At 41.7% G+C, this 23,283-nt stretch overlaps 1 protein-coding gene and 1 long non-coding RNA gene across 5 annotated transcripts in view; one reads left to right on the top strand and one right to left on the bottom strand.

Moving 5' to 3' along the window:
• The window catches only part of ADAM17 (ADAM metallopeptidase domain 17), a 235,919-nt gene that overhangs the window by 186,358 nt on the left and 26,278 nt on the right, over positions 1 to 23,283 (top strand). The window contains exon 2 of the mRNA XM_084513394.1: positions 21,274 to 21,408. Coding sequence (XP_084369520.1) covers positions 21,300 to 21,408 — 109 coding nt within the window. The 5' untranslated portion in view covers positions 21,274 to 21,299. The remainder of the gene's footprint in view (positions 1 to 21,273; positions 21,409 to 23,283) is intronic.
• On the bottom strand, positions 5,130 to 21,281 carry LOC311433815. Of its 4 annotated transcripts, none has more exons than XR_014690967.1 (5): positions 16,389 to 21,281; positions 15,137 to 15,192; positions 11,804 to 14,146; positions 9,781 to 9,911; positions 5,130 to 8,377 (listed from the first exon to the last, which is right to left on the bottom strand). It is a non-coding gene; the product is annotated as an uncharacterized lncRNA (long non-coding RNA). The 4 variants fall into 4 exon arrangements; XR_014690968.1 differs by having other exon boundaries at positions 5,130 to 9,911; positions 11,804 to 13,709; positions 13,834 to 14,146; XR_014690969.1 differs by having other exon boundaries at positions 5,130 to 9,911; positions 16,389 to 20,642; positions 21,046 to 21,281.

Below are 23,283 nucleotides of genomic sequence, written 5' to 3'. Positions count from 1 at the left end.
CTTCCATGCGTTTCGTTTGTTCTTTTCAGTGTGCACAATGAGTATTCCGACAATAAAACTGTTCAGATTATGTATGCTTCAACTGACATGCATTGCTTTTTAAACAAACAAATGTATCAGTTCCATTTTCTTCATGCAGTCACTCTGAATTGCTGTCAAAGTATTGTGTGGCAGGATTCTACATAAACTCATATGCTTCTTAATCCGTGTTTTGGTTTCATAATTTCTTTCCCTCCCCCATGCATCTCTTATTGATCCTTTGTTCCTTAAAGGTTGTTAACTGCTAAGTGCTCGTTCTCCTGTGAAAATGTTTCAGCGCATACATGCTAGCAGTCGGTTTTATCTGCTCATTTAAGAGTTTGCTTTGGTTGCTGTCTCAGCATATGCTACATTGTCAGCTGACACACGGCTTTTTCTTTCATTCCCTTTGCAACTTGCAGAGTTGTCAGTGTTTGTTACGGGAATGCTACCTGGGCCTGGTATCTAGATTACAGCTCAACTTATTAAATGCTCCTTCTGATGTCTGTCAAGATGGGCAAATGGTAGCTGTTTTGTCCATTGCATCTCCATTTTGTGCAGAAGATACATGTTGAAACAGCAGCATCAGCTCTTTTATTTTAATAATGCTGAATGCAGTACCGCTTTCACTACTCTTACTTCCATGAGGCACCGAAAAGTACAGGGGAATAGGATGATGATACAGAAAAATAATAGACTATAATTTCCTAAATACCTTTGGAAAGTCCCCTGTTCACATCCCTCCCCCAGGTAAGTCCCATTATTAGTGTAACACCCAGGCTAATTAAGCACATTCATGCGGTATTAGGGCTTTTCCAGTTCCAGGAGATAATTTGCACTTAGCTGCTGCCCCACCTCACCTGAGAGGACGTGCCCTGCGGCGTAGGGAACACCGGACAGGGGAATACATCAAACCCTGAGCCATGCTGCTGCTTTGCAAGGCACGGGGACAACTGAAAAATATCCAAGTCTCTTTGGTAAAACAGTCTTGCTATAGATGTGATGATCATATGCTAAAGATAGCTGTGTGCAGTGAATCTTACAGGGCGGGGTTTCAGTTTTGATCTCTCCAAAGGATTTCACACTAGTATGTTAATCACCTCCACTGATTTCTTAGTATTTTCTGAGTGATATGGAAAAAAAAATGAGCTCTGGAGTTCACAACTTCTCTGCCAGATGGTGATGGTGGTAAAGATGGGCTGGTAAAGCTGGTACTCCACTTGAATCCTTTTTTTTTTTTTTTCTTTTCAGACATTTGTGCTATAATTCAGATCAGCAGCCAAACAGGGAGGTTTATATTTCTCAAGGTCTTTGTTGAAAATAGTAATATCAACAGAAACTGTTTTCTTCCATTCTAATTTAGTGTTCTTATTGGTGTGATACCGGGCTATTTGTTATGCCAGAAGATAAATTTCATGATAATGTAAAACAAATAAAGCACGTGCTAGTTTGCTGCATTGCTTTAGGTAACTAGAAATTAGGTGAACAGACAGAAGGTATCAGTGATCTAACTGGAAATGTGGTTTTCCTGTTACTGTGGTTTTCAAGTGTGGACTACACAGCCAAAGTAATGTCCTAACAATATCAGAACCACAACCTGAAATTTGGTAAAACTTCATATATAAGGAAAGTGCAAATCTGAAATATACTCCCAACACTACTGAAGAACTACAAACTTTAAATCCCACTTGTAAAATCCCAATTCTTGTACCAAAAATCTGGGATTTCATTGTAGAACTGCCCTCTTTTGTGTAAGCGTAGCCAGATGACATGACTGCTGGGAGCTTCAGCAATTACAGCTTGGCCAGCGTTCTGCTGAATAAAATGCCAGTGTGGGAAGGGTGAAATGTTAGTACCAGCCCTGGATGACTGCCATGATGTTTTCCACTACGCTGCGAGGACTCTAACTTCGTAGAGGTACCTCTTCCAGTCTTTGTGCCAGAATCTGCAAACTGATGCAGAGACGTAAGTACCTGTCTGATAATGAAGTGTGGCCTCAAACTATGTGACTAAGTGATTCAGAATTTCAATTTCTGTACGTGAAAACTTGTTTAAGGCATGTGTGTCTCTAGCGTGCTGTGCTCTGACATCAGCGTAAGAATCATCTGAGCTGGAGATTCTGTAAATGCCATTAGAAGTGGCTCATGAGCTCTTCTCTTACAAATGATATTCTCAGTTGTCCAGTCCCCATGCTTAGTTAAATCCTCATTCCTTCTATTGTGGTCATCGTCATTGTGAAATCCCCCTAGGTCTGCAAACAAAAGGACAGTTTGTCAGATTTGCTGGGGCTGAGCACTGCCTTTTTTTTTTTTTCTTCTCATTTTCTTCAGTTCTGTCTTCAAATGAATGTACGGCTGCTGACTGTGTTGGTGCCGAGCAGATGCTGGGTCTTTCAGGATTGTCATAAATCTGTTGGGAAACAATCACGGGGGCTTGTTGTGGTCATGGAAGAGAAGGAGGAAAAGGAGGGGGAGAAAAGAGATGTTTTGTTTCTGTGCTCTGAGCTACTGAAACTGTGCTCTCCAAGGAAAACCAATGCTGTAAACAGAGAACAATGAAATTCGGTCTCAGCAGTGACAGTATCAAAGTTGTACATAATGACATTTTTCACATAACTCAGTCTTTCAAAAAGATTTGGGGCATCTCTTAGAGATACCACAGCCTCAGTAGTGCAGGATGCCTTAGATTAGCCTGTTTAAGTTCAGGTTAGAAAATATTTCAGGTTCTCACAGAAGAATTCATGCCTGCAGTTGTCTGAATGTGTAAACTGGGAGGCAACTGGATGTTGTGGGGCTGTGGAGTAGGACTTTTGTCAGTGCTATTCATAAAAATGGCTCTGTCATCTCCTGTGAGAAATCCAGGCTGCCATTAAAACACTTCTTGGTAGCATAACTTCTCTTGGTTTCAATGTATAGATGGCTTAAATTCAATTTGTTAGCTAATTTGCTAAATCCTACTCGGAATCGATGGTCTGAACAAGATCACGCTATCTGACTTAAAGACTTCAGCAGCTGGTGAACTTCAAAAGTGAATTAAATGATGAATAACGTTAGAATGAGTTATGTTCTCAGGGTTCTGTCTTTAAAATGATTCAGTTTGTATAGATCAGGTCTTCGGCAGGGTTTTATGCAAACGCTGTTGATAACAGCTTTAGGTCTACCATAGCAAACTGCATCCTTCTGCTGAGGTTTCTCATGCACATGTGTATCTAAATGTGTTAATATTTAGCTATGCTGAGTGCCTGAAGTAAATGTTAATGCCTGGTCAGTGTTCTGCCAAGTGGGAAGTTGGTCACTGTCATGGTCGTTGGCTGTCAAGCTCCATGCACGAGGGATGGTTGATGGTTTGATCACTGGGGGGACCAGGAGGAGCTGCTCAGTGAGTACCTAAAGGTCTGTAGGGATGCTCGTGTACAATAGTGTTACAGCTGTGGGCAGTCTGACTCCACGTTTTGCTATTCCATCACGTCCCTTCCCTCAATTTTCATCTGGTCTTGGACAGTTCCAATAAACTCACTGGGAGACAAAATGATGTTTTTGGTAGTCCCAGTCTAATTACGTACTAACTTCCATGGATCTGGAGCTGAAAACGTTTGTATAGCTCAGTGTGTATGGAGTGCCATTCGTTCACAAGCAATAAAAACTGCTTTTATATGCTGGTCCGTGCTGAATGCGCAGTCATCTCTGGTGGAGCTGTGCAATGTGGTTCAAAAACAGCAGCTTTGATACGTAACAAAATACTAATTTATAGCAATACTATAGGTGGTCCTGTGGAGAAGGAAGCGTTAAGTGTGCCAGCCTAGCCAATTCAACAACTTTGCTTCAAAGTGGGACAAAGTTTGCCATGGCTTAAAATAAGATGGAGGCGACCTCCTAGATCATCACATCCCACTCAGGCCCCTCGCAGGCACCACACAGCGTGTTTATGAAGCCTTATATTTAGGCTCTCTTCTTCCTCGATGACTGGAAGCTTGTTGCAGACCCTCACTCTGCCGAGAGCTAGAAATTCAAATACAAAGCTTACTCTTCAGGCACCTTTTGTGCCGGGCAGGAATTGCAGAGCTTCCATGTATCCAAACCAGGAATTGGTTTTCAGAGGCAGATCTCAATGCCGCGCATCGTTTTGCTCTAAGTTTTGCTGATTTGAGGCAGGCATCCTGGTTATAGATGGTCTGCAGTGGTTAGATTGGCATTTTGTCAATGATTATTTCATAGGCGGGGAGGGTGTTTTGTGCTGTGTGTGCACAAAACCTGTATTTTAGAAGGAAACCAGCTGCAGAAGGAGGAATCTTTAAACTCTCAGCTGCCTAACAGAATGCTCTTTACTGATATGTGCATTGACCTTCAGATATAATAGGCATTTTCTTTCTTCAAATTGGTGCTCTTTATAAAGGTGGCTTACTTGTGACTCCATAGGAGATGGTTATTAATCACTGGCACACCATGTTGCTTGGCTGTCTGCTTTGATTGATGGGTCAACTGCAAATACCTTTTTTTTTTTCCCCAATTAGAACCAGAAGAGAAAGGGTGGCTTATCCTTGTCAAAGAGACTTCAGTTTTTAAAGATGCTCAGTCCCTTGAAATGTAACATAGAATGCGTTTTTTTCCCCCAGGCAGATACATATCTGAGATGGATATCAGCATCCAGAAGGTTTGTACTTCGTTCCTTGACTCGGAATTTCACTTGTAGAAACAACGAGGCAGGCCTCGTTGCTAATTAATAAATCACTTGAATTAAGCAGTGGAACAGGGAGAATAATGGGCGAGATGACTGTTCGGTGGGTTTGCAATACCAGAATGGGGCTTTGTTTCTCTCTGGTGGTATGGAATTGTTACGCCCCCAACAGCACTGTAATTTAGTGCGTTCCTCTGATAATCACATTTCTCCTCGCCAAGTGGAGTCCAAAAACCTGTTACTTCAAGAAAACTGATTAAAATTGTCATTGCACAGTGGATCTAATCATTTTTATTATGGCAAAGCTTCACAGCCATGCTGCGGACAGTATTACACAGACTTTTCTGGCTGCTTATGTGTGTCACAAGGAAACCACACCTGAAATGATAAACCTGCTTCTGTCACTGACTTCTTTTCACATTTTGTTACTAGCTGAATAATAACTATCCCATGTAAAAACATGGGCTAAAACCCATTTAAATTAAAACAAGGTCAATCATTATTTTACTGAAAGAATTAACTGCAATGTACGCTCGTAGACTTTAAAAGATAAGTGGCATGGTAAGAGCTTGACAGTGACTTGTGGGTTTATAGAAAAGATTAAATAACCTTGTCATTTTTTGTAGTCCTGAGTCTAATTTTCTGGAGACGAAAGGGAAAGCTCTGCAGATTAATTTGCTCGCTTATTAAGGTAACTGCAGAGAGTAATCTGTTTAGTTCCTGAAGTCTGAGACAGAAAGAAGAAAGCACCCTTTTTGATGGAGAAGGGGAAAAACCTGTGTTTTGCCAAGAAAGCGTACAGGTTTTCTACTAGGTCTTCTGGTGGGACATAAAAATGCACTTCTGTTTGAGTTTGCAGTGGTTATCATCTTTCCAGAGACGTTCTGGAGAAGAAACTGCTCGTTTTGCCATGAAGTGCTTGTTCCTGAGCTGCTGGGCTTCTGCTGAAGTCCCTTGAATGTTCTTGAGCCCTCTCCAGTGAAAATGTTGCAAGGGTGCAGGGCACACACAATTCTCCAGTGAAGGGCAATGATATCAAAATCTCACTACAGGAACCAATGGAGATGAACGTGAAAGTAGAGCAGGCTGAGAATTTGGTGGCGAAAGCTATAGCAAAGCTGAGCAGAATTCAGAGAAACCCTGCCTAATTTAAGGAAGTGGATCCTCAGGCCAAGCTACACTGCTGAAAACAGAGCAAACAGGGAAAGGAGATCAGTCTGTCAGGAAACATCTGGACTGCTACTTACCAACTCAAACCACTGGAGATATTTGATTACTGTGGTAACAGAGCCAAGGGACTGAAGGATGAGTTATTCCCATTTGCAGGGAGCATGGAAGTTACTAATGCTAAAGCTGCTGAAAGGGAAGCAGTTGGCCACTTCCTTGCATGTAAGGAAATGTCACTATCGCTGTTTGTCCATTTTTTTTATTCATTTTTTTTCTCGGTAAACCAATCCTGCTTTGTACAGCGAGTGCTTCCACGCTATGTTCTGCTGAACAGTGGGGATTCGAGCACTTGGAGTAATTCATCAAGGCAACCTTGAATATCTACCTACAGTCAGCTGCTGCAAGTGCTGAGTCTCCTGATGGGAGTCTGCCCGGAGCACCACGAGTGCTGGCTACTTCCTAAACTACTTACTGAACTAGTTGTTTGATTCTTCAGCAGGAAACCCATTGTTTAATTTGTAGAATTGAGTTATAAACTATTTCCTGTCTGAGTGAAAACAGCGTCCCCGATTATCCCAAATATTGCACAATTTTTATCTCAATTTTTTTTATTTTTTTTTTTTTACTAGATGAGAATCTTGCTGGTATATTCTGAGATTTGGGGTGTGCTCCCTTTTTCCTTTCCATGTATTTAAAATTGTTAGCTCTGAGTCTCCAGATCTCATTAAGCATTTTCGTCCAAATAGAAGTCAGCTCTGGCAGTCGCAGTCAAATGGGACTCAGAATTACATTTCCATCTTACAGAAGACAGTTGGAAAGATAGCTGTGTGGGAAGCGATACGCTGTAGGGAACAGTCATGCCCTGGCAGTGAGGATGGACCAGATGACCTAATTTCTCTTTTCCATTAGAGCTGTCTCTGATTCTGCAGCTAGTCATGCAGGCACATGACTGACAGTGAGGGTAAAAATATGGCAAACTTACCTCCCTGTGTGACAAGCAGCCTGCCGTGTTTGATGCGACCACCTTGCACGTGGAGCTACATGAACACCTTAAAGTCTTCTATGTTTATGTTGGTCTTTTAGATACAACCTTTAAAACTGACTGGCCATCTGCTCTGCCTGGAATTGGGAACTGCTGTCTCAGATGCACGAGACATCTGCCTGATGCAGCCGAGAGATGAATATAAGCAAGATCTGAGAAAGGCTAACTTAAAGAAGCAGTTGCAGGAATAATCTACCTTAGATCTACCTGCATGAATGATATCCTAAACAATTTATAACAAGATCTTGAAAGAGTAGCAGTGCACTGACTACTTGTACACCACAGTGTCTTGTATCCAAATGACAAGGTAAGTGGTGCCAACTCGCACCAAGCTGTGAAATCACTCCCTGCATAGCTAGTTAAAATGGTGCTGACTGCTTTTTGCTACTGTCCGTAAATCACCTGTGATCTCATGGTCATAAACCAAAGGATTTTTTTTAATTTTGGCAAGTAACATCTTCCCTGGTGATTTGTCAGATTTTCCTTTCCCATCACTTGGTGCTTCTTGCCAGCTGACTGCTCTCTCTCCACCAGGTAGCCTGTGTCAGATCCTATCTGGCATATGAAGAATTTTGGAATAAGTGTCTAGATAATGCACAACAGTATCATCTGAAAAGTCTTTGTAATATGTTATTGCCATAGCCTCATACTTCAGAGTTTGTATCTGAAACTTTATTCCCACCTAATGTATCCCATCTGTATCATTCTCTGTTAGCATTATTCATATTGTACCTACAAAAAAAAAAGCCCAGAGAATCCTGCATTTAGCACTAAGATAAGAACCAATTGCAAGAATGCACTTTAGACTTTCTTCTACATGACGAGAAGAGGGTTAACATTGTTTTGATAGAAAACTGTACAAAGCAACTACATAATCTGAAAGTCTGTATTTGCCCTTGAGATTCCTCACAACTCTGATCTGCAAATACTAGATGGATGCTGTCCAGGCAGCTGAGATCCAGGAGTTTTTACCCTCAGATCACTTTTGTAAAAACTGACATAAATTTTATTTCCTCCTCTGCAACGTGGGGTAGAGTGCTCCTTGCTGGAACATTCCATATATTTCTACTATTGTAGAAACCCAGGGTCATCACAGTGCCTAATCTTTCCTCACTTCTAGTGATTTTACTTTTAATGGTTGTGCATTTAGGTTTTTTTCTGTTGGTAAGATGTGTTATAGGATATTGAAAACATATTGTAGCCCGGGTATAAGGAGTAGCTGTTCTGTGAAGCTTTTTGGAGTAGATGTCTACCACAGGCTTACTTGGGATGTAAAAGATTAGACTCGGTTACCAGCTCTGTGTTCCTAGGAGAAGGCAGTCAGCTCTCTTCTCCTCGTGTGGGCAGAGGAAGAGCTTTCTTCACACTGTCACTAGTGCAGTCAGAGACAAGGATGCGATACAGGAATGTCAATTGTTTCCCATGCCCTGCATTCCTCTCCATAAAACATGTTCCTGTGCAGATCTACCCCAATTTCTGAAACACAGACAAAGAAAAAACAATCTTTAAGCTCTTCAGAAATAGAAATAAATACACATGGATTATAAAATCTTACTGGTTAATAACAAAAGTGATCTGATAATGAAGGAAGTTTAACTGTAAAAATGAGGAATGCCTGTTACTACAGGGGGCCCTTTGTGGAAGAAATGACCAAAAACTCAAAATCCTACATTTTAACAGCATTTTTCCTGCCTGCTGCCACTTGTTTCTCCCTTGACTTGTGAAGTTTTTCCATGCTTGCCTTTTCCAAATGGAATAGAGATTGATGCTGTTCAGGGAAACTCCCTCAACATCGAGACAGAAGTAACTAGTAAATGCAGTTTGGCATGTTTTTCCTTTGTTGTTCTTCCTTGTCACTCGGCTTTCATATCCACGTGTGTCCACCCACTCCCAAAACTTCTATTTGCTATTAGCAATTTGTTTACTTGCTTTCCTATTTCAAATATCCTTGTTCGGATCCTGGGCTTAGCTTTTAAGCAGTGTTGTGTGATGAAATGTATCGGGCTGAGCCTTAGAAATCAGAGCAACCCAAAAGCTATGCTGATTTATACTTGCTGCCAGTACTGTGTGAGGGCTGTTTCGTTAAATGGATATTGCCTTGATAGAGAGCTCCATTGGCAACCTGTTCTCTCTCACTGTGCTTCCTGTGCTGATAACCTGCTACTGCACCACGTGTATCCCTCTGAGGCCATAGTTCTGTGGTCGATTTAATCCAACACAAACCATATTGCCTCTGAAACCTCCTGCCTTCTCAGCTGTGCTCGTCCCTAGTGCCTCCCTCGGGCTGGCATTAGGCAGCCTGAATGCCAAACTGATTATGAAAATGGACAGCTTTCAGTATCGCTTCCCAGCCGTGTGCTGACCCCCACGCAGGCTGGCTCTGGAACAAGAGGAGCCCGTGGGAGGAGAGATGAGGGCTATCCCTCCCCGTGGTAATGCAGATTGTGTTGGACTAATGCAGTGCTGGCTGTATAACTAACAAAAGCCTGTGCACGACTGACTTTCTGAACATCCCTATTTGTTTGACTTAGGTTTATTTGTCTGATTTGCATTGGATTCTGGATTTGGTCTTGTAATTTTTATGTTGGTTTAAACAAAGTGATACCAGAGTCACATTCCTGAAGGCTGTGTAATAAATATCACTCGGGGAGTAAAACTGTCCAGTAATGAAAGCTCCCAAGATTCAAAAGTCATACAAAAAATCACACAGAAAGAAAAGGTCTGTCTATCTAAAAGAAAAAAATGATCTTCAACAAGTAGGGAACCTTGGTATCCCAAGCAGAACCATCGATCCAAAGGGCACCTTAGAACAGAGGCAGAACAAGCAAACGTCTTACTTCAGTACTTGCTTGTTCTGCATGATCAAAATTTCTTCCTACCTTTGCACTTGGGTTGAGGTTTAATAAGTTTAAGCATCAATAGACAAACTTTGTCTTCAGTTTTCTCGTGCTTTATTGTGTGGGAGGACATTTTTGTAGTGCTTCAGAACGAAATGTCCTGGTAATATTGCCTGTAATCAAGGAAATGGGAGAAGAGTGGATTAATAAAACAATTATCCACTAAAAATTAGTTCACTAAGAGTTTAGCTGACTAAAATGAAATAATCTAGGGTGAGATTCCTATTAATTTTAAGAGGGAAGCCAAGAGTATTTCGAATCCCCACCTTAAAGCTGTAACTTAAAAATGCAGCACGTTTGTAGGAAGTAAAAGGGTGGGATATATACTGCTCGTGTGTGTATACTGAAATAGGTATGTGATAATTCGTATACATCATATATTATGTGTGTTATATACATCATATTTTTTTTGTGTATTATTTATGAGCTGTGACCATGCCTGTTTGTAGAAGACTGACTCATTTCATTTTGGAAATTGGTTATAATCAGATGGTAACAACTTCTGGTTACTAAGGACCTAGGCTGAACCCACGCCAGTAACCACACATCATCAGCTGTAAGTTTTCAGTCCTCTGAGCCACTCAAGCCTTTTCATAACTCATATTTCTGTTCTCAACTGGAGACAGAAAAAATGTTGTTAAAGTTCAAATCTTGCACGATATACATTACTTTGACTATGGCGTGTTAGGTCATTTGAAAACACATTTGGCACAGTAATTACAGGTCATGTTGTCTGGAAAAACAGAAATATGAGTAAAAGTCCTTAAACAGAGAGAAACTCCTTTTTGCTGTATGTTCTTGTAGTGCAACATATGAATAACCAGTTAGATACCCGTTCTTTAGTTAAATTTAACTTTTCAAATATCTCATATGAACGTTGTTTAAGTCATTATAGGAAATGCTAGAGGTTTGCAGAGAAAAAAAAAAAAATGTAAAAGTTTGCTAAACTCATACAATAGAAAAAAAAAAAAACTGTAAAGGTTTACTTTCTATTATGCATGCAAAATCTTTGCATTAATAGGAGCAAGATGAGTAATGTACATTTAAAGATCTTACAAAAATGTCTCTGCATACTAAACTATTTTACTCTACATTGTACAAATTGCACATGCATTTATAAACTGGCTTATGTTTTTATACTTTATGGATTATAACTTTTTATATCTTACCACCACACTGATACTATTCTTACCATCAGGTAGACAATTGTGTTAGCGACTAATACTGCAACTATTTTAATAAAAGCAGCCTTGCTTTACTAATGCTTTAGAATTGTAAAACCACTGAGGCTGGAAGGGAACTCTGAAAATGAGCTGGTTCAACTCTCCTCTCAAAGCAGGCTCAACTTCAAAGTTACAACTTGCTCAGGGCTTTGTCTTTGAAACACAATTTATGCTAAATAGCAATTTATGCTAAATAGTATTGATACTCTGCATAGTATTGAAAACATTAACATAGTTGTTCTTACTAATCCACTGGTACATTGGACTCCTCCTGTGTTAAAACTTAGCACTATAATTATTTCACTATACTTATGAACAGTAATTCAGCCGTTTTTCTCTCAAGATCTTAACTGCTTTTATTTTTAGACAATCTTATTTTATTTTAGATTCCTTGTTACAATAAACTGTTGAGTACAAGTATGTATGTATAGTCAGTGGTAATGTTTTCATTCTTGGTGAACTATTATTGCATGTTGAAGAGTGAGACTTGGGGAATTACGCTTTCGATTGCTATTACTCAGATGCTAATAATCCATACTCCAAAGACAGGGAAATAAAACATTGTACCTAAAAGTTCAGTGCAGTTTAGTTACAGATACACCCAAGGACAAACCATCCTTGGTACCATTTAACTGGTGAAACTGGAATAGTTTTTCTGAAGCTCAAAGGGAAAAGAGAAGGCAGAGCAGACAAGGTTATCAAGGGGACAACTGCAAGATCAAAAGCTCTGACAGCATTACAGAGTCTGATCTTTTTTCTTAGATGTGATTTTTCTTGGTTACCTTGTTGACCTCCACATTTTTCATGGCTGCCTTCTTGGCCTGTCTCAGAGTCCTCCTTTGCCCTGGTCCCATGGAGTCAACTTTTCTGTGTCCCAGAGAAAGCAAGAAGAGTTACCCACTGCAGATTTCTGATAGCAGAGTAAATGAAGCCTTGTACACCTGAAGACAGGCATACAAGTAGCATAAGATCAGAATCAGGTCTACTATGTGTGTCTTGGAGATACGGACTGCATTCTTTATGATGTTTGTCACATGTTTCTTCAGCAACTTCAAAAGAGCTTGATTCCTTTGATTACAGAGCTGTTTACCTACTACCTTAACTAACAGGCATTTGCTCAGAACAGACGTACTCAAACATTACCTTTATTATTTTTTCCCTCAAGTGCAAAATACTTCCATTTACAAACAGCCCTATTAACATCCCTGGCTAAGTATAAAGCAATATTCTTTTGAGATCAAAAACATTAACGAGTGATAACCAAGTATGACTTCTGTCCTAGATTGGCAGTAGATTTTGTGCGCATGCACAAAACTTAAGGGACCTTAAAAGCTTCTTCCTGCCTACCACTTCTTCACCATTAATAATATGCAGTCACAGGTGAGAAACAGAAGCTCTAAGTGTTACTGTTTTCATAAAGAAAATTCCATTGCCCCTAAAATAATCACTTAAAATGCAGCTAGTGCTGTGCTCATTTTCAGATTATTTCCCAGTTCTTTTAAGCTGGTGCTTTACCTCAACAGATGCACAATAACTCTGAATACATAGCACTTACATGGATATCCTTAAAGTGTATCAATATCCACACTCTACCACTGGAAAACTGAGTCACATACAGAAAGGTAATGACCCAGTGGAAGGTCTCCTCATTTCTGTAAAGGTACCTTGAGTTAGTTACAGTTAAAGAAGTATTTTGGCCAGTTGTTTCCTTACTACGGCCCATAAGCCACTACCGTTGGCTCTGCAACATCATACAAAAATGTGTTTTCAACAAAATTTTCAGGTAGGATCTTAATAACAGAGTATAATAAATTCTGAGAGCTGACTATAATGTTCCAAACTCTTTGGAGGCTACCGACCTAGCTGGACACTTGTGAACGGAGAAATCACCAAACTGCTCCTTATGATGGCAAAGCTGTGCTACCATCACACTCGAAGTTGCAGCTCAAGGAATGAGGTAGCTCAGCAGTGTATTTGCAGAGGGCAGATGTCAAGATTTTTTACAACCACTACAAAGTGTATACTTTTAACCAAACCTCCAAATGTACAGGTAGGCTGGGAGAACGATGACAGCCTGCGCGGGTGTAGCCAGGGAACATGCCTTCCAGCAGCACTCTTCCGAGACAGGAGTATCCCTTGGAAGCGTACTTTGCTTTATCTTCCTGCTGTGTGTCCTGCAACAGATCTAGCTGGCAAGCAAATCATAAAGGAGTGCAATCAGGCAGCACTGGGGAGGGGCAATTATATGAGTCACATTTTCAGCATGTGGAATTGAAAGGCCTGCATGGAGATAGAAATGAGGCACCACAAACATGAGAGATCAAAGGCATATAAATACAAAGGCATAAATGCAATGACTGGAAGCTCAGTCAATGGGCAGATGACTCTTGAACAACATGTAGGTCTTAAGCAGTTCAAGTGTGGCTCCTGCATCATCTCCTTCGTGTTGGAGGATGGCCCAGCTGGGTAATCTGAACCCCGGCTGTTAGACAAAGAGAGGCAGCTGCTGCCCCCGAGCCTGACATCAGAAGGTCACCTGCGAGTCAGACACGTGCTGTCCCATTTTGCAGTGGTGAACTGGGGTCCCTGACGCAGGCTGCTCAGAGATTTCCTTTACTCTTTGGAAATAGATGGTATGTGTGGATCTTGCTCATATAGTGTTCATAGACCTGAGGCATTTGGTGACCTCTGCAAAGAAATGACTTCGAAATAAATCCTCTTGGTCTTTCTCACATAGTTAGCAGGTCTATTTTGCCTGAGAAAGAACTGTGAGGAGTTGGATCCAGATTTTCTGCTCTGTGCAGTCACTTACCTGGAGCAGTAATGCTTCATACTGATGTTGTTCCGATAACAGTGAGTTGACAGGGTCAAAAATATAGACAGAGGATCAGCCTTCTGAACAGGCTGATATCATGTTGACACCAAGGGCTGTACCAGCGCAGCAAAAAGCTGCCTACGTTCCTCCAGTTATGGTGCAAATAGGTTTGTTCAGCCAGTGGTGCAAGTTAGGGTGATTCCACGCTGTCCTGCTGCTACTAGGCCGTTACAGGAGATCTGAATTTCTTCCTCCTCTTGTCCTGGCCTTCTCCCTCAACAGAGGCTTTCAAGATGGTACCCAGAGGAGCCTTAAGACAGACACAAAATTTCTCATTTTATAAGAGGAGAATCGCTGCAACATTTCAACAGGGCAGAATGTTTATTCAAGAGCACCTGGCTCTGCAAGAGGCTCCGAGCTCCTGTTTTCAGCGTGGAACCCAAGAAGATGCATGGTCATATTTGCTCAGCTGAGGCATTTGTCTCTTGCTGAGCAATTCTCAGCAATGCCACATTCACAAGTGTGGTCTACTACGGCTCTAATGAGAATACCAAGCAGAGTCTAACGCTACGTTCCTTGTATTCCACGAATTGCTCTCTAGCTGAGTCCTTGCCAAAAACCTAGATGGCATTAATGCATTCCAGCAATGCCTTTTTCTAGCCCACTCTTTTTCTGTTTCTTGTTAATGGAGATTGTACAGCATTCAATACATTAATTTTGCATAACATTCAAGTCTCTATTTATACTGTTGTGTATTGCCAATGCAACTTGTGGAAAAAAAAACAACACAAGAGTTCTACCTTGCAACCCTCACTTATGAGAATAAGCCTGCTTTTAAAGTCACTGTAAACTGATACCAGAGTTTGTCCCAGTGAGTTTCATTTGTCCCGTATAAAGCTTCCTTTATAGTTCTAACTAAGCCTGTACAGGAGCCATGCTTATTTATATAGAGCCATAGACATAGATACAAACACACAAATACATGGTCAAAGCAGTCAGCATAAAGTAGATTCCTAGTAGATCTTCGCAAATCTTCAAGTGAGCAGATTTAATCTGTAAAAATTTCTGGTAATTTTTTTTTTAGTTAGTTGTTCAGCTGCCAGGTTGCACTCGGGTTACTGGCATATGCTGGCAATCAGTTTCCTGTGTGTCTCATACATCAAAATAGTACAGCTGGACACCAGCCCATGTTCCATTACTTTCCAAAAGATCCACATGAATACTCCTCACATTAACAGTATTTCTCAGAGATGTATTAGCCATATCAAAATATATTGCCCAGAAGTACGTTTTATCTTACCTAATATTTTGATTCCCTTTCCTTCGATTGTACTTCAAATCAGAGAAGCCTGCTTTCTTAGGAAAGAAAAGAGAAACAATAAAAATACCTGATATCATCTGAAAAGCATGGAATCGGTGCCAAAGATGTTAATTTTTACCAGTGTCTATGACATCTATTTTGTGGGAAAGAGAAATCACTAGGATAAATTTTATAATCAAAACATAACAAAGCCTAGGAATTTGAAATGAGGTTTTGTCCTTTTTTCTTTCCTTTTGTAGCTATGAGTGTTATCAGACTACTTCACTGGTGAAAAGAAAATCTGGCACCAAGATAACAAAGCTAAAAAATGGATGCTTTGAATTTAAAGGGAAGTATGTTTCTGTGCTGTATTTATGCATATTTATAAATGTAAGTCCTGTGCTGACAGTGGACTAAAAATTACAAATAAGCTATCACAGTCAGAATGATCAAACAGACTAGAATGTGTCCCTCTGATATAAGCGGCAAGGTCTTTCCAGGCCAAACTTTGCAAGGCATGCACACTGGAATGAGGGGCCATAAGTGCTGTTCACACCAACACTGATGCTAAGAGAATTGCCTAAATTGCCTTGTGTGATTTAAGAAAAGATTTCAAATTCCTCGTGCTTCAATTTAAAGCAGTGTTACAGTTCTGGTTCTCTGGACAGGGCTGGGATACCTGTGAAAGCACGAGCCACCTCGCCAGGGTGCATCCAGAGATGTCTGTAAAGGTGAGAAGGGCAGGCATGGAAACTACCCAGAAAACTGTTTTATATTTCCTCCTCCTGACACGGAGCATTAGAAAACTTTGGAAAAGTCCTGAATGGCTTTGTCATTGATACGTGATGGATCTTAAAATATGTATGTTCAGCTCAAAGAGAGTAGCAAGCTTTAAAATATGAAAAGGTTGGTGTGTTTTTCTTCCCTGTTAGGGCAAAAGTGCATCAGTCAGATAGCAGAAGTATGTAGTATATTTATATGTGTAATTCTACGTGTACGTGTGTCACCTTTCCTAAGAACTGGAAGGGAATAGAAGGAAGAATGGCAGCACCATCTCCTGGCAGATCTAAGAAATGGGGACCACTTTGTGTCAGACAGTAGGGACAAGCAATTTCTTTGTGGGTTTTAAAAAGCCTGTAACAGGAAGTAATTTCACAAGAGTGCATTCCCTCCCTTGGAAGATTAACTTCGATATGCTCCGGGGAAAAAAAAGCATTATGTGTGATTATAATTATGGGGAACACACACTCACAATTATGAAGAACAAATTCAGGTTGTTTCTCTCTTGAAAAAAGCTCCCATGTTGGCCCTTCTGTTTTCCTTTAGATTGCAGCAATAGCAGATCTCCCAAGCAGCACGGCAGGTAGGGTCGGCAAGTTGCAGTTATTAGTGGAGTCTTGGAAGACCGTAGAAGACCACAAAAGATCCCCGTAGTCAGAAAATAATGGAATATGTTAATTTCAAGAGTTAAAGCCAAGTCTCTGTCTTGCTGAGTAGGTAGGGGAACTGGTGGGGAAAGACTATTAATGCTGTGAAGTGCTGGGTCACTCCTGCGGAAGGCTGTAATGCGTGGTTAGGCAGTGACACCAGGCCTCACAGCACTAAGGGAGGGTCAGGCCTTTGGAGGAATGAAAGGGTGTATGGGGAAAAAATATCTGTGGAGATAAAAGAGAGGAGACTGTCAGACAACTTGCTGAGAGACAACTGTAGAAGAGGAGAGGGGAACCAAGAAGGAAAAGGAGAAGAGAGGGATTCTACAGAAACTCCTACATTTTTTTCATGTGCAGTACAGAATTGGCATGCCACAGGAGACCAGATCTCATTTATCAGAACCATCTCAATCAGCATGGGGGAGATAACCTAACCTTGGCCATAAAGACGTGAGTATACCAGTCTTCTGGAGTCTGTTAACTCTTGTGGGTCTGTTCTTGTCATCATGTCCAATTTTCCTGTGTATTAAATAAACACAAAGCCCTCTTTGCATCACACAAACACGACTGACAGTTTGCTGTTTTTGTTATTGTTATTTGTTTGCTTAATTTTTTTTATTTTTTTTGGGGGGGGGGGTTATTTTGCTTTCAGAATCTCCCAAGAGCTTTTAAAGACTTTTTTTTTTAGATCTTGAAAATCGTAATAGAGGATACTTACGAAATCACTCATTCCACCCTCCTCCCAGAGGAAGCACACTCCTTATAAGACACCACACTTCCCAGGACTTTGCCCAATTTAGATTCAAAAGCTGTACACAGCCAGGGTTCCAGTGATTCCCATGGGAAAAGATGCAGCTTTACGCAGCCCACGGTCTGGCGCATGGGTGGGGTTGGGTTCTGCTTATCTCGTTAGCTCAGAACCAAGATCAGGCCTTTTGCCTTTGGGGCATCATTTACTATTCAAACATTCAAAAAAACAAAGGTAATCCTTAATCGTCCTCCAGGGCCTGACGCAAAATCTAGCTTCCTTTCTAACCAAATTGTCCAATTGTATATTTTAGGAATCGCCCTAGTTAGTGGGATAATGAATTTCACTAAATACTTAGTCCTAAAATTTCTTCTGGACAGGGTCAGCTGTCCTGCTAGCTGTCTCTGCACTTCTCTAGCTTGTAATGCTAACAGAGGAAAAGACATGTTATATTAAATTTGTGTCTTCTGTAAGTCAGTGTACTGCATTTGTGCTATTCCGCACCAAAACACATTAAATATTGTCTCCTGTTCATTTCTGATCGCATCCTTGGTTATTTATCATTTCCTTGTTTAGACCTTAAATACGTGAAAAACAATTCAAATTCCCTATTGGGGAAAGGTCCCAGACTGCTCTTGTACTGGACGCAAGATGATGTTTGTATAAATGAAAATAATAATAAATTGCACCCAGACATGCAATCAAACTACCTTACCAATAGAAAATAAGTGATTCTTATTAACATGGGATAAACAATAATGCCAAATCAATTACACTTTTCTCAATTACTACTTATATTTTATTATTATAGTGTTTGAATATCTTAATGTAATCCACACAACTGCTTTGTGCTAGACTTCATCAAAATACAAATCGCAGACAGTCCATAACCCTAAAAATATTTACAATCAAGCAACTTGTAATGTTAGGGTGTCCTTGTGAGATAAGAAATAAATGGAAGAAAGAAACATATTGAGTAGGAAAACAAACTGATAACAGAAAAAGAAAGCTTTTAACTGGTTTTCTGTATCTTCCCTAGACAAGCTACAAATTAATAAAAGATAAGAAATTCTAACCATCAATAAAAAAAATGGATCTGTACTGTGCTCCATAAATGATCTGAAAATAGGCATAAACAGTTTGCAGATAAAACTATTCCAAACAGTCCTATCTAAAGTTGACTCTGAAAAGTTGCAGAAAGATCCTGCAATATTAAATGGCATCTGATAAAACAGCAAATGAAAATGCCAACCTATAACCTTCACCAAACACTAACAGTGACGAACCCTAGTTTCGTTGTCACTACTTAGGAAAGGAGATTTTGCAATCAGGCTGGAATTTCAGCTTGCTGAAATCTCAACTCTGTACTGAGTGGAGGTCAAAAATTAGGAAAGTCACTAAAATTAAGATATAAGCAGAGGAAAAGGATAAATACTATGGATGTACTATATATTTAAAAATACAGAAGGAGGCAACAGGAATAAGCACAAATATGAAATAGTATTTCACACAAGACTAAACAAAATACAACCTTTAATTCGAACTAAAAACAAACAAACAAACAAAAAAAAAAAGGTTGGTGGGTAATGTATTGAAGGAAATACTTATGAAAGGTATAAAACTCAATCCTTTCCAAGACGATTTGAGGGAATTTCAATTATCTTAGTGTACTAAGTGCCAGAAACTTTTTAGAAATTCTGAAACCCACTGAGCTGGGTATAAAAGCAGCACTCAGAGATGATAAGGCCATAGTGGAAATCCTAAGAGAACTTCCTGTGTTTGTGCTCTACTGCTGAACACTTCATCATGGGCCTTCTCAAAAAATCCACTTCAAACTGAAATGTTGACTTAAAAAACGTTTTTGAATTAAGAGTAGACAAAATGAACAATAACAGACTTGCAAGGCTAGACAGTGTTCATCCAAGAAACTCAAGGATGCAATAACTGAAATTCTAACTGTGATGTAACTTCTTGCCTAAAACTTTCTTGGCATCTAAGGAGTGGATTGTATCAAATGTTACATCATACAAAAACTGATACCTGCACTACAGGTATTAGTAGCAACTAGAATTAATGCATACATGAGCAGGTAGGGGAAAAACCCATAGGGTTTTTCTAGGGAAAAGTCAATACGGGTTTTGTCAACATTGCTTTTGTAAAGAGAAATCTTGTGTTCAAGCTTGGTATGGAATTTTCTGAAAATGTCAACAAGTGCTTGGATAAGGGAGATGGGAGAGATACAGTTTGCTTAGGTTTCTAAAAGTTTCAACACTTCTTTTTTTTTTTTTACCTAAGGCTCTTAAGGAGACTTAGCAAGCATGGAATAAGAGAAAATCCTTGCATGGAGCAGAATGTGGTTACAAGATAGGAAACAGACTAAGTAAACAGTCATTTTTCACAGTGAAAGAAAGTCACCAATAATCCTTCATATCTGTGTCCTTATACATAACTCATTTGAATATGGAGGTGAAGAATGAAAAGACAAATCCTCCTCATACCATGTTGTTCATGGAAGAAAAGAAGAGGTGTGGCTGAGAAGAATTCCAAAAAGACCTTAAATACCAGGGCTCAATTACCCACACTCACGCCCTAGCACATGGGAGACATCTTAATGGCTCTTGCAGGGGATCTAATGGAGTCCCACGCCCTTCTGAAGCCTCAGTGAGATACCCTGGGTCACCTGAAGTAGAGCTAGACACCTACATATGGGCAACTGAACTGGGCCTTCAGTGACTGGCAATAAAGTGACTTTCAGTGATGCAAGTGGGGAAGAATGTTCAATATTATGAGTAATTACGACTGAGCGGACCATTGCACTTCAGGAGCGTAATCTTGGAAATTTAATAGGTATATTTAGGACGATGGCAGCTCTGTGCCTAGGAGTATTCAACAATGTATTAAATGTTAGAAATATTTAGGAAATACTTTGAGAACAGAGAGAATAGTTATGCCACTTTCTAAATCCAATGTATGTTCGTAACGTGAACCATGTATGCATTTTCAACCCTACCATCTCAAACACGATATGCTAGAACTGTAAAGGTTCATATAATAGCAGCCGAACAGTGGCACGAAATGTCAGGTTGAAAGCAAAGAAAGTGATTCTTCCTGCATTGACTACACTGTGGAGCACCCTGCTGCAGGATGTTACATGTACTGCAAGTTCACAGGGAGCAGAGTCATCTGGACGAATTTCTGGAGGATATATACATTGAGAGCTACCAAAAAAGATGCTACCCCTGATTTCAGGAATTAGCAGATGTAAATTGTTGGAAACTCCAAGCATACTCCCAGGAGGCTTCAACAGCTGTTTATTGTCTTCCCATCACTGGAGACAAAAACAAACAAACAAACAAAAACAGGAGACAAACACTCGTTTTAAGCAGTATACTTGTCCTTGTGAAAAAATGAGTAATTATATGCCATGGTTATGTAAGTATTTCAGGTTAATTAATGTACAGTGTGGCAAGAAGCAGGGTAGGTGATATTTTTCTTCATTTCTGCCAAGTACATCATCAGTAGCTAAAAATAGAAGGCCAGGCCAGCATTAATTGGTGTACCACAGCATAGCCATAACCCACACACCGCCTTCGTGCACCTTTATTAGCACAGCTGCTGTTTGCAAATATGCAACCCACAGACCCATGCTAGTAGTGAGCACCGCAAACAGCCCTCGGGAGCACACAAAACTAGAAAAGCCCTTCAGGTTCACCAAAAAACACTAACACTACCTCCCAGGAGCCCTAAGGCAGGAGGGACGAGACATTTGTGAGGGAGCGAGCGCGCTCCCGCCTCCCGGCCCCTCTCCCCGCCCTGCTCCCTAAGATGGCGGCGCCGCCCGCCCCACAATGCTCCGCGCGGGCGGGCGCGCTTCCGGGTGCGAGCCCAGGATGGCGGCGGGGCCCGGCGCGGCCTGAGGGGGCCGTGAGGGAGCCGTGAGGGGCTGGGTGCGAGGGGAGCCCGGCGGGGAGCCCGGCGGGGAGCCATGGGGCTCCGCCTGCGGCTGGGGCTGCTCCCTGCCCTGCTGCTGCTGCTGCTGGGGGCAACGGGCGAGCTGCAGGCGCTGGGGCGCCCTCCGCAGAGGCAGCGCTACGGTAAGGGGAGGGGCGGGACCGCGGGGTCGGGGTCGGGGTCGGGGTCGGGGGGGGGTGCGGGACCCGTCAGGCGCACAGCGTGAGGGGCTGTGCCCAGCAGGGGCGTTGAGCATGGAGGGGGTCTCCAGATCGCTTGCTCCGACCACCGGTGTCACCGCTGCTCCGTGTCCCCAGGCACCGCGCCCAGCCTCTCCCTGAGCACCCCCAGGGACGGGGACGCCACCGCCTCCCCGTGTCACCCATCCCAACCTGACCACAGAAACATCTCCTCATTTCCAACCTGAACCTCCCCTGGCACAACTTGAGGCCATTCCCTCTAGTCCTATCACTGGTTACCTGTGAGCAGAGGCCGACCCCCAGCTCCCCACCCCTTCCTTTCAGGCAGTTGCAGAGAGCAATGAGGTCTGCCCTGAGCCTCCTCTTCTCCAGACCAAACGCCCCCAGCTCCCTCAGCCGCTCCTCGCAGGACTTGTGCTCCAGGCCCTTCACCAGCTTCATAGCCCTTCTCTGGACACGTTCCAGTACCTCGATGTCCTTCTTGTAGTGAGGGGCCCAAAACTGACCACAGCACTCAAAGTGCAGCCCCACCAGAGTATAGTTGAGGGGGATGATCACCTCCCTGCTCCTGCTGGCTGCACTGTTCCATAGCTGAAGGTGTCACTGATGCGTGGTGCTTGGGGCCTTTCAGCCTCTTTGAGGAGGTGATGACCGTGTTATCTTCATGCTGGTGGTCTGCTAAAGAGCTTTCCTTGCAGGAGTCTGTGTTATGCTAGAGCAGGATGATCATGTAAAAGACTGCTCTTCGTAGCTCTGGTTGAAGTGTCACCATTGCAGAGAGAGACGGAAGCTGTCGGAGCTGGATGTGACTTCCAGAAAGCTGAACATAGTCTTCCTATTTTACTTCTGTAACCTTACTTTTGCACCTGAGCATTTATTTTGAGTTGCAAACTTCTGTCTGATGAGCAAAAGTCTCTCTGAACTGGCAGATGTGTTTGTGAGAGGCAGCGGTTGCTTGTTACCCCGTCAGATGTGATGTCTCCAGGTGGTGCTGCCCACAGTGACTGCTTCAAGTCCCCTCTCTTTGTTCAACTCTCTTTGACAGATATCGTGTCAGTCATCCAGGCTGTACCTCGGTCCCACTCTCCCCCACCTCAGGTTGACTTTTTGTTCTGTGCAGGCCACAGCAATTAGTCACTGCAGGAAGCAGGTAGGGGTAGGAAGCAGTGGATGTTCCAGGAAGTGCAACAGAAACACAACAAATGCAGCTTATCCCTTCAACTGCAGGCAGGTCTAGGGATTTCTTCAAGCAGAGTTTGCATCTTGGGCCATCAGATTTCGAGCCTTCTAAAGGACCCACTTGCTGTGAACTTCTGTGAGCTTTGTCTGATGCCTTTTGTATTTTTGGCCTCAGTACCACCGCGTCTGGACTAAGAACTTGTCAATTTTATTAAGTAATGCATGGAGGAAAAACTCCTTTCTTCCATTTGTTTCCGAACATTGTCTGTTTCTGTGGTTTCTGTTGCCAACAGTGGTGAATGTGGAGCACAATTATTCATTTCCTTCACGCTCTTCTTTCAAGTGGGAAAATCTTGGTCTGTGTAATAATTCTTAGTATGAGGAAAAAGTTCATGACTTAATTGGTCTTTGTTACCTTTGTGTGTGCACCTTCTGTTTGTGCTGGGTTTTTATTTATTTGAGATACATGACTCGGACTGCAGGTAGTATTCATGATACAAAGCTACCGTGGATTTACAGTGATGAAGTGTAGTGATGAATGCTTTTGATTTTGTTTTCTTTCTGAGTAATTTTCTGGCCTCTCTGCTTGCTGTTGAATCATCACTCCAAGATAATTTTTTTTCAACCATGCTGAGATGC

Source organism: Aythya ferina (assembly GCF_964211825.1).
Source record: "Aythya ferina genome assembly, chromosome: 3".
In the NCBI taxonomy this organism is placed as follows: domain Eukaryota; kingdom Metazoa; phylum Chordata; class Aves; order Anseriformes; family Anatidae; genus Aythya; species Aythya ferina.
This window is presented reverse-complemented; position numbering and strand designations above follow the sequence as displayed.